Source organism: Panthera uncia, chromosome X (assembly GCF_023721935.1).
Source record: "Panthera uncia isolate 11264 chromosome X, Puncia_PCG_1.0, whole genome shotgun sequence".
Lineage (NCBI taxonomy): Eukaryota > Metazoa > Chordata > Mammalia > Carnivora > Felidae > Panthera > Panthera uncia.
The window spans coordinates 96,841,621-96,853,624 of record NC_064817.1 but is presented as its reverse complement, the minus strand read 5'-3'; the positions used below and the strand labels follow the sequence as shown (position 1 = coordinate 96,853,624).

The 12,004-nt window shown below is 43.1% G+C and overlaps 1 protein-coding gene across 1 annotated transcript in view; it reads right to left on the bottom strand.

Annotated features, from left to right (window-relative positions):
• Positions 1-1,150: 1,150 nt before the first annotated feature.
• LOC125931944 (glutamate receptor 3) overlaps positions 1,151-12,004 on the bottom strand; it is a 58,608-nt gene continuing 47,754 nt past the window's right edge. Inside the window, exon 7 of the mRNA XM_049644244.1 lies at positions 1,151-2,309. Coding sequence (XP_049500201.1) covers positions 2,049-2,309 — 261 coding nt within the window. The 3' untranslated portion in view covers positions 1,151-2,048. The remainder of the gene's footprint in view (positions 2,310-12,004) is intronic.

Here is a 12,004-nt window from a genome sequence, read left to right as displayed (position 1 = left end):
GCAGTCTTCTGTTTTGGTACTATTGCTGCTTTCTCATCAGTGTGGAGTACTGAGGAGGGGCAATTCAGTTAGTTGGGGTAGTGGTTAGGTGAGTTCTGGTTAATCAAGGTTTTACAGTAAAAGACCTCACCAATGCCTGGTAAGATTATGTGTTGAAGAAAGTTGTATTTGAATTTATCACTTTGAAAGTGCTCTGTGCTCTGTATCAGTGTTTCCAAACCCATGTTATCCTGCAGACTGGCAAACTAACTTTTCCATCAGGATCCTGCGGAATGGAGAGAGAGAGAGGAGAGCAGAGGTGTAACCATTGTCTCCGAAGGAGAAAAGGTTTGGCTTGCCTGTCTGTTGGCCTGTGTGTGGGAAACACTGTTCTTCACCTTAAGAGATGCCCATGGTATCTTGGTTGTACAAGAGTCGATCTTACATGCTTCAATATAATTGTCATGCCCTTTGGGTCATGGAGGGTTGTGTTCTCGGGTCCTCTCCTGTACTTACCCAACGTGTCCTTCCACTACTTGCTGTCATGGCTTCTGAGCTTGCAACTACTTCTCGTTGCTTGGATGAGGGTTATTCGTTCTTTCTAGTCCCGAAGAGCATTATGGAGCCAAAGGAATGCCAAGTGAGATGGGTTTTCTCATGATGGCAGCCTGGATAACAATTAGACCTACCTGAACCAAGAACACGGCTAAGGAGAAGCCAAGTCAGGGATTCACACACATGGAGTATCACGGTTAGGCGACGCGCTTGTTTAAAGATACAAAATATCTTTGCCGAGTCTGTATATGGGGTGGCCTACTGAAGAAAGACCCCATTTAACTTGAAACCGAGCTCGTTCTTTGGCTTTTCAAGTTAAGTGGGGCCAGCTTAAATAGGCCACCGCATACGAAGAACAACATCTCATCACTCATACACACGACTGAAGAAAGCAACTCTAATCAACCAATCAACCTCGGTGAGCAACCATCATGCCTTAGGGGGAAAAAAAAGGCCGTAACCCGACTTTTCAGTAGATAGATTTGACTTCTCACACCGCTCATGTGAGGCAGGCGGGGACAGTCTCAAGGAAAAGCCTTGGGCTCTTGAGAGCCTAGGCCGTGGAGACCCACACCGTGGCCTTCATAAGGCAACCGGTCTGGCGTGTGAGGGGAAGGGAGGGGTGTGGAGGGGGAGCCTCTGTCTGGGAGTTTAAGAAGGGACCCAAGTTAGATCAAAAATGCGGGCAGTGCCCCGGAGTCTTTCTGGTTCCCAAAGCTGCCAGGCAGCGGAATAACCTGGTCATTCCACTCTCTGTGTGCGTCTTGTGCTCTCTCCTCAGTAATAAGATAACAGTCTTGCCGATTACTCGTCACTAAGGGTACCCGGTTGTGGTGACATTGAGGCTGACCTTGGAGTCACCGCCCCCGCTGCCGCACTCTCCTTTGTCGTACCACCATTTGTTTTTCAATTTGTCCAAGAGGCCTTGCTCATTCAGTTTTAATACTGCCAGGTTAACAGCATTTCTTGAAACGATAAAACATAACTTGTAAGAAAATGCACAAATGCGTAGGAAATCGTTAACGTATAAAAAGGAGCACAAGAGGACAAATTGGCTAAATTTCACAGAACGTGGAGCTAGAAAAATGTCTGTACAGCGAATACAGGGTTAAATATTGGAAGGTGGCATGGAGGGTAACATTTGCTCAAAACCGAAGTGTGCGGGATGGGGAAGTTGTCTTTGAGAAAAAAAGTAACAAGAACACCACATCCATGCAATTAACATTCGTCACATATGGCACCATAACTTGGCTTTTACCATTTAAATTGAAAAAGCCGTTGAACTGTAAAATTAAAACAGCAACAAACAGTCAGAGAGGACAACACAGAGAGAGAACATTAAAAAAAAATGGATGCATTAAATAGATGAAACCATAATTTACCGTCTTATTTAACTCCATGGAATATTGTAGATTTTAAACTTTTAAAAGTTACCTCAAAATCCACAAGAAAGAAAATGACAACAAAATGCATCAGGGTAGGTGGAATACTATAACAACACGGATATTGTTATATTATTCCACCCACCTTAATGCTGAGCCTTTAGGGGTTGCCACACCATAGCCTTTGGAATCCAGATTTCCACCAACTTTCATGGTATCACACGGTTTTCTCTGCTCAATGTACTCATTCATGGTTGACTCCAGCAGGAAGGCGAACTTTCCCTTGGACTTCCGCACCCGGGCCACTCCGTCTGCTGTTGTTTTGGTAAACACAGATGGCTCTGCTGATTTCATGTAAGACCACATTTTCTCATAGACAGCAATTTTGGACCTCTGCAACAGAGACAAGCATTCTTAGACACCAGATATGAAAACTGGGAAAGGTCTCGGTGCAGTGGGTTTCAAACAATTTCGATCGCAACCCATGGTAAGAAGAGCATGTCACGCTGTGGCCCGGTAGGTACATTCATACATATGTAAACATGGTTCCGAAATAGGCTACTCAACACCGCACTTATCTTTGCATCTCTGTGACCTGCGATGCTCTCTGATACTTTCCACTGTATTCTAATTCACCGGAAAAAAGAAAGAAGCGCCAGTCGGGACCCACCAAATTGATTTCATGGCTCCACTAATGGGTTGCAATCTAGTTGCACTAAAAACACTTCCTCAGTTCAATCTTCTTCTCAATTCAGAAATCTCCCCTACAATATCCTGCTATGTGATTACCCTTTACCTGCCCGGAAAAAAAAAAAAATGCCATTGGAAGGGAGTGTACAACCATTTCAGTTAGCCTACTCCAGCACGGGACACTAATTATTGTAAGAAAGCACTTTCTTATTCTGAGCTAGGACTCCCAACCGTTAGCACTATCTGCTAGAGTACGTAAAGCAATTCTGTTCCTTCTTCTGCATGACGGCCCTCCAAATATTGCAAGGCTGTTGTTATACCCCCCCTTCATCTCTCCATCAGGTTGAACTCCACTGGTGTCTAATACTATTTCTGGAACACTCACAATTTTGGTCTATCCCCCACAGGATTCTAGTTAGCAATGCCTCTCTTCAATTAGATTGTCTAGAAATAGACATGGTACCCCAGATATCTGACGAAGACAGAATGAAAAATAAACTGTTTGCTTCTTGTCACTGGAGCATTATTTTCTAGCATAACACTGCCTGAGTTTGCGTTAATGTATTTAGCCTTTCATCCGTCCTTTTAACAAATATTTGTGGAGCACCTGCTGTATCTAAAGCACTCTCCTGGGTGTGGGAAGGGTATGATAGAGTGAATAGTCCCTCTTTCAACTCAGGTTGAGGCCAAACTGTTAGTTCTTTCAACCAAGCCAAGTTTCCCTCATCTTTACCATTTTGGATTTTGAGTTTAATGCCACTAAATGTCATCTCAATTCAGGTGGTCCTTAGAACGCATGCTAAACGCTTATAGATCTATGATAGGCATTCTGGAGAATATAAAGGAAGCATGGTCTTAATGACCCCATGACTTCCAGTTGAGTTGGGAGTTATGTCCTTGGGAATGAAAACCCAACAGAAAAATTCTAAAGTGCTATCTGACCAGAGGTGAGGTAGCATGGTAGAGACTACTGACATGCCAGGATTTCAAGTGTCCTTTTATGGGGTTTCCTGGCCCCTGCCTCAACTTTTTTGATTATTTAGTTGCTCTTCTCTGGACTTTGGCTGGCTACATTCTTGAAGCCTGCGTTGACCTGCTTAAATAATTCCAGAGGGCTGGAACTTTCAGAGTTATCGCCATGCAAATTAAACATTGTGTTTATGGTGATCGGACACCCACTGAGGACCTTACTGAGTCACCGAAACTGTTCACTTGGATTGGAAATCTGGATTCCTTAGTTGGTTTGCAAGAAGAACAGGAAAAAAAAAAGCCAATGTGGCTGAAGCCAAATGAGCAAAAGGGAGAATGGTAGGGAATGAGTTCAGAAGGATAATCAGAGGTCAGATCTTGTAGGGCCCTGTAAGACGCGGTAAAAAGTTTGGATTTATTCTGTTATTTATTTCTGAAATTTCTGAAAATTTCTGAAATTATTTAAGGATTTTGAGGAGGCATGTGATAAGATCCGATTTAAAAATTTAAAGCATTACTCTAACTGCTGTATGGAGAATATGCTCTAAGGTGGGCCAGAGTGGTTAGGAGGCTATTCTAATAGTCTAGGGGAGAGATGGTGGTGACTTGGACTAGGTTGGGAACAATGGAAGTAGAGACAAGAGGTTGAAGCCAAGGTATGTATTGGGGAGACAGCAAACAAGCCTTGCTGATGGACATCTCCACCTGATGGTCCTGTAGACACTTTCAGATTAAACATTTCCAGACCAAACTTACTATCTTCCTTATAAAGCCTGGCTCTCCTAAGCTCTATGAGGAAGCCACCGAATATCCAAGCTTGGTTTTTACTCCTTCCTCGGCCTCTTATTTTGCCTTGTTTATTCGGACATAGATATCTCCTCTCTGTTCTTTTGTCTTCTTTCCATTCTCATTACCATTGCCCTGGAGCGGGCTCCCACCATTTTTTGGTCTGGACTACATTGCCTCCCAATTACTCTCCAGGCTTCATCTCTCTCTTCAGTTTATCTTCCAGCGATCCTTCCAAAATGTGAATCTGACCATTCTTTAAAATCTTCTCATAGTTCCCTAAAACCTACAGAACAAAATTCAGACTCTTATGTATGATATTCAAGAGTCCTTATGATCTGGACTACACTCTCCTACGATCTAGTCACACTGGACTACTCACTGTTCACTGAAATGTGCCACACACCTTCACGTCTTACGCCTTTGGTTACGCTTTTGCTTAGGCATAAATTATCCCTATTCATCCTATGAGGTCCAGAGCAAATACCGTCTTCTGTGAAATCTTTCCTGACTCCTGCTCCCACAGAAATGCTTTCTTGGATGTTCCTAAAGCACTTTTGCTCCTACCTTGGCTACAGAGCTTACTGTAGTGCATTATGGTGAGTTGGCTATGTGGCTGTCCTACTCACATTACTGGGTGTTCTTGAGGACAGAGTCCACACCTGATTCATTTTGGTAGCCCTCTTGGCAGCCAGCACAATGTACATAGTAGGCATTTAAGATGTATTTGCTTAATAACTGAAGCTTAGCCGGATCAGGGTGACATCTAGATTGTTGGTCAAAGGCATCAGAAGGTTGGTGAAAAATGGTTACTAACACTGGTTTTATAGCCCTGTAGAATTCTAGAGCTGAAGTTACTCTAGAGATCGTTGACTCCAACTCCCAGCTAAACCAATCAGGATATATGCTTTATAATCCACTTTGTTTTGTTCTTTTTTTTGCCACTGAGCTTGCCTTTGTTGTCCACACCAATAACTTTCTCCCCCAAGAATCAAGGTCTTCTAAGATTGAAATCTCACCCGTTGACATTTATGCTCATTCCAGAGCACGTTATCCTCATCTGACGCATAAAACAATTTCTAAACATCATAATGAAACACACTCTCAGTGACTTAATTTTACCTCAGTAGGAATTTCCTAGTCAGTGGCTCAAAGAATTTTATAAACTTGTAAATAACTCAGCTGCACTGTAAGATATGAAACAATGTAAGGACACCTCCTTACTTGCCACAAAACTCAGTAGAACATTGTGAAGTTAGTTGAAGTCTGCCTATACTCCCCTCTCTAACTGCATACCCTTCCTCCAGGCCAGAAGTAACCATTACCCTGAATTTGGTCTTTATCATTCACTCCCTTGCAACTCTTTATATCTTTATGAGAATAAACACATCTCTTTTGTAATGGCTGCAGAGCATTTCCAGCTATGGCTACACCATACTTTACCCAATCTCCTATTGAAGGACTTTTAGGTCAATTCCATTTTTTTTTTTGGCATTGGAGACAACCCTGTGGTAGGTGTGTATCTCCATGCACTTGCAAAGAGGTACTTTGTGTTCATCTTAGTCCAATTGAACCTGAGCAAAAGGGGGAGGGGGTAGACCAATTTGTCTCTTACATTATTTGCAAATGGGCTATTACGTCCAAAGATAAATTTATAAGGCAAGGGCAAAGGGTTTGTGAATTCTGATCTGAATGCACTATAATTTGGATTCATTTACTTCATCATTTACTTGAGCTCTTTGATTGCTGATACAGGTTAAAAGGGTTTATTCCCTTAGGTAATGATGCATTTCTAGGAGAATAAATGGCAGTGCTTGAAGTGGGCACTTTGAATGTGTGCAGTGTACAAGCAGCAGATATTAATGAATTCAGGAAATGAAAAGTTAGTTAGTGGCAGAAATGACTGGCTCCTGGTTGATGACTGAATTCTGAAGGAGGTTAAGAAGGGGAAAAAGCAATGGCTCACAAGTGAGAAAAATTGAGCTGAAACGTTTATCTTCCTAACTGGTATTTAAGTGACTGTATAACATTTAGACCAAAAAGAAGAAAAAAAATATCACTAGCATTTTTTTTTTTTTTTTGCAGTCTGTCTTATTTTGGCTAAAATACTGAAGGCAATAAAAGGAATTGAATCTTAGCTCAATCATCTGGGAGAAATTAAAAAAATTATGGGCAGGATGTGTAATAGCAAGTTCATTTTTCTCAAACCTGCCACGATTCATTTATTTCATCCCACAGAGCACCATTTTGTACCTCAGAACGAATAAACAACGGGTATGCAGAGAGGCCACGCGGAGTTCTCTTAGCACTGCTAGAAATTAGCATATGAAATCCAAAAGGAGAAATACATGAATGGAGGAGGAACAGATTAATCCAAAACAGGAGATCAAGCAGAGCTCTAGCATTCATGGATTCAACAATCACCGTTCCAAGTATTTGTCACAGGTCATGAAGGTCAACTGTACAAAGAAATTTGCTTTTGTTGAGTGGAAATTTGGATCTTGGGCCCAGTGAGGCTGATGCGTAGAAACGAGTGATTAGTGACCACACTTAGCCCACCACTCAGACTTTGCCTCTCTCTGCAGTGACGCTGGCTGCCCCTCATCGCGGCGCATGACTGTTCCTCCGTAGACCAGGTGCATGACGTAAATGTCTGGTGCCATGTTTGAGAGTGTGGAGTCGCATCGCTTGGGTTTGAATCTCACTCGCTACGTGTCGAAGTTATCGAGCCCCCACGTGCCTCAATTTCCTCATCCATCAAATGGGATAATTTTTTTTAAAGTGCCTACTTCAAAGATTTCTTGAGAGAAATGACATGAGTTAATACGTACATGTCACTTAGAACAGTGCCCGGCATACGGGAAGTGCCGAAAACATTACATATTTTTCTAGCACAGAAAGCATCATTTGTTTTAGTGACAGAACTTAATAGCATGATAAATTACTTTAATCCCCTATTTAACAGAATCATTGCTTCATTTTATGGAGGGAATTCTATGTTCAAGTGTTATTCACATATTTGGGTCTTTGGATACATTCCGGTGAATGCCCATGGTCTGCCATCAATAAAAGTAATCATCATTTGATTTGGATTTAAAAAACGTTTTTGAGGAAGACATGTGGGGAGGATGGCAAATTTTCCTTTAAAACTTACGTTTGATAGTTAAGTTGAGGCTCCCACATTAAAGTCCCCATTAACCAGAACGCTGTTACTGGGGAGACCTGGTGAACGAAGCTTTCTGCTTCCCTAAGAGTTAAATGAGAACACCCGCTTGATCAATAGAACATCCAATTGGAATCAGTAGTGTAACAGCCTTTCTTTTAGAAATAGAAGAAACCTTCAAAACCATCTGGTTCAGCTTCTCACCCGATGCAGCCTGGCTTCTCTGCTCAAGTGTCTCTGGTGGTGAGGCACTCCCGAGCCCAGAAGAGGCTCATAACTTATGACAGTTCAAATTGATAGAAAATTCTTTTTGTTGGGCTGACATCCTTCATGACCGTCTCTCTCCCCTCCAGTCCTATCCTGCCTTCTGCCTGAGTTGGGCGGTCTCTTCTTTCCGCTTCCGTTTCTCCATTGAACGGAGCACTGGTTGTACTGCTTTCTAATGGTCATCTCCAGTGCAACCTGAGCTCCTTGGGAGTAGGAATTACGTCTCTCTCTCTCTCTCTCTGTCTCTCTCTCTCTCTCTCTGTCTCTGTATTCGCAGTGACTAGCATAATGCCTGGCATGTATGAAACCCTCACTATGTATCTGTGGGATGAATGAATATCACAACTGCAGTTCCACCAATGGGTCCTAATTCTGCACTCTGCAGTACATCGAACAAATACGCCCTTTTCCACATGGTGTGGCTGCTGAAGATTACCACTGCCGTGTCACCTGTTAATTGTCTCTTTTGCCGACTAAACATTATGAGGGCCTTCATTTATTACTCTTATGACATGAATTCCCGTCACCCCCCCCCCCTCTTTCTGGGAAGCTCCATCTTCTAGATGCTTTTTAATTTTTCAAAGTCCCTCCTAAAATGGGGCCCCAACAACTGATGATAACGTGCTCGATACAGCGGCACCAGCACAAAGGACAATAACACACTCTCTTCTCGTGATGTGGACATGAACACAATTTTTCATTTCAACAGGATTCAACAGGCGTTTTTTTGATATGTTGAGAGTCGAGAATTAACATTAACACAACAGACCAATAAATTGGAAGCTAATTCACTCGCGGTATTCATTTGCTGTCAGCATGTAGACAAAGTATTACCTTTTGCAAAAAAAGTTTTGGTGTTTGTGACATCGCTATGCCCCAATCATGTACAGTGTGTTCTAAGTGAATAATTTGAGAGGATAGAATGAAGGAAAGGTCAGGGGACGATGGTTTTAGGTACCTTTTTGGGAGGCAAGATTTACTTTTAAGTAATCTCTCCACCCAACGTGGGGCGAGAACTCACAACCACGAGATCCAGAGTTGCCCGCTCCACTGGCCAAGCCAGCCAGGTATGCTGGTTTTAGGTATTTTGTACTCCAGCATTCCCCAAAGGGGAATGGGCTGGCTTTATGCATTTATTTTTTGGCCACTGCAGGTATCATGCCTCTATTGTCCATTTCCACCACTGTATGTATAAAACTAGCTTTGTACATGCCACAGAGAGGCTGGGTTCTCAGTCTCTACCTCTCTCACCCGACTTCACTGTCTTTTTGGCTCAGAGATGCATTCTGTCCCTCCTTTCTGGCATCAGGAGTCTTGGTCCTCATGGAGGCAGTCACTGATGTTACAAAGGTTTCTGTTACCTTTGAGCAAGGGATCCTTTTTATTTGAATAGGGGATGGGTGTCCCAGAAAGGGGAGTGAGTTTCTTGGCATTGTAAAAGGTGCTGTTCAGAGGCTGGAAAAAGCCGTCCCTGCGAACAGGACACTAACGAAGGGGAAATGGCATGTTTCAAATAAAAATGCCTTACCCTCCTTCATTTTTCCTTCGCTATCTACTATTATTGTAGCTTATTTATTGCTTAAGAATTTGGTCCATTTCTTCTGTAGGTTGTGTATCTTTAGTTAAGAGAACATCATTAAAAACTATAATCTGCTTTTTCTTCCAAATTATTTAGCCCCCTCTAAAATTGCTACTTTTAATAAAGGCTCAGGCGGCACTGCTAGCTGGTACAAATTCGAAAAGGTGGCTTCGGTCTGCTGTCTGCCTGAACCGGGCACTATAGACTCCTGTGCACCTCCTGGGCCCTCCTTCACCTTCACGAGTAAATATTGTGTCTTTGTGTTTCTCCAAAACGGATATGGACAGGTGGTCCTTGCAACGTCAAGTACTTGCAAGGTCAAAAGTACTGCAACTTTTACCCTCGCCTAGCAGTCTGCACGGTCCTTTTGTGCACAAATTGGATCATGTCATTCCTCTGCTCAAACCCCTCAGAATGGCTTCCTATCACACACAGAATAAAATCCAACGTCCTTACCAGGGCTTGGGAGGCCCAGCACAACGGGCTCTGGTTTGTCTTGTCTGCCCTCATCTCTTACCCTTCCTTCCCTCTCTCGCTTTGCTTCGGCCACGCGGGCCTTCATTCTCAAACTGACCAAGCATGTTCCCCGGTCAGAGCCTTGCTCATGCCGCTGCATCTGAAATGAATTTCTCCCCACCCCTCCACCTCATGTTTTCATGGCCTGCCCCCCACTTCATTTGGGTGTCTGAGCAAATGTCACCTCAACAGTGAGGCCTTCCTCAATCAGCTGAGATAAATTAGTGTTCCCGACCTGTTGTCTCCTTACCTGCTTGTTTCATTTCACTTAACGCCAACTGAAACATACACGTTATTTACATATTTGCTTATCTTTTTTTTTGTCTCATCCACAAAGTCCAAAAGGACTTTGTTTCATTTGAGGGCTTAGAACAAAGGCTGTCACATAGAATGCCCTCAGTAAGTATTAACTGAATGAATAAATGAGTGAAGTAGCTGCGATTTAAACCCAGATCATTTGACATGGAAGTCTATATTCTTGATTACACTGTCATCATTAGTCTCCCCTACCATCCTTCAAAGCTTAGAGAGGTAAGGTGATAATTGCATAGGTGCGAAGTGGCAGAATTAGCCCTCAAATCGGGGTCTGTTGGGTTCCCAAACCCGTTTTTTCCTACTACTCCACACTGCCTCCCAGGGAAGAAATTGCTGGTGACTACATTGAGCAAAATGCCGGTGACTTCACTGAGGTTTACATCTTTGACCTGTCATTTTGACATGATTTTATCTAGCCTTCATCTTCTTTGGTTCAACTTTGAAGCCTGTTAAGTATGCTATGGTGTAAAAGGCACCAATATAATACTCCACTAGCCTGTCACAAGGCCCTAAATCCTACCATTATAGATCATGCCTTCTGTTGGACTTGGACAAATTACTTAAATTCCTCTAACACTCTAATAATTATCTCTGAAATGGAGATAGAATATGAAGTGAGATCACTCCTATAAAGCACCCAGCACAGTGCCTGGCATGTAGTAAATTCTCAATAAATTACGCTATCATGGTAAATGGGAGGGTAACAAAACTCACACCCACCACCTTTGTATAATTTGGTTTATTGGAGAGAATTTGTGCCAGAGGAATACGGGAGGGAAGGAGAATCAAGATAGGTCTTGGGGATGGCAGGCAAGCTGGGATGTCACGGGGTGATAAGTCAGGGGCACACTGAGGGCATGGGCACATGTGGGCGGGAAGAAGGATGATGTCAAGTTATGTGCTGTCAGTGCTACTGAGGCAGAGACTAGGATCAAAGCTAATTCATTAGATGCTTAGCAGAGAATGCCTTATTAAGTCCAAATGGGGCCACCAAAATGTTCAATTTCAATATATTCACATTTCACCATCTCCCGTGGCTCTCAAGTTTGAACAGTTGGGTTTAGATTTAAGTCTTTTCCTTCTTGCTGTTAGGAGTGTTCCAGTAAGTATTCTTTCTAATGGCGCTACGCTGATTTAAAAAAAAAAAAAAAAGTGGCTGGCTGGGGTTTTGTCTGGCAAACACGCTGACTGTGAAAGCTGCAGGAAAATTGATTTTCTGGCGTTTGCGTGTCCTGGCACAAACCCTGCGGCATGGAAGCTCGAGTTACAGAACCTTCTGGTAAGTGCAGCTTGCGGGGGGTGACTTCAAAAAATGATTAGGTTTCACTAATCTTCACCACTGGGGGCCAACGGCAATGGTCTCCATGTGTAAAACGGTAGTTAAGGCTACTACTTTGCTGTTATTTCATTTAGAGAAGTAGTCAGCCACCTAGTTTGATACCCACACACAAACACAAGCCAACATACTTCTTTACACCCCCCGTTCTTCATGCTCAGGCCTTGATCCCAACCTGTCTTTATTCTGCCTTGACCACATGAGTCCCGTGGAAAAGCTACCCAGTCACCAGCATTCTGCGAGAGGCTGGCCTGTCCGTGGTGAAATGTGCAGTTGTGTATTTTCTTTTGGTGGTGCATAGAGCAGAAGTTAAGAACGTAGGTCCTGAAGTTATAAAGACCTGACTTTGGTACTTGTTAGCTGAGTGACTTTGGGTAAAGCATTTAAACTCACTGAGGGGCGCCTGGGTGGCTCAGTCGGTTAAGCGTCCGACTTCGGCTCAGGTCACGATCTCACAGTCTGTGAGT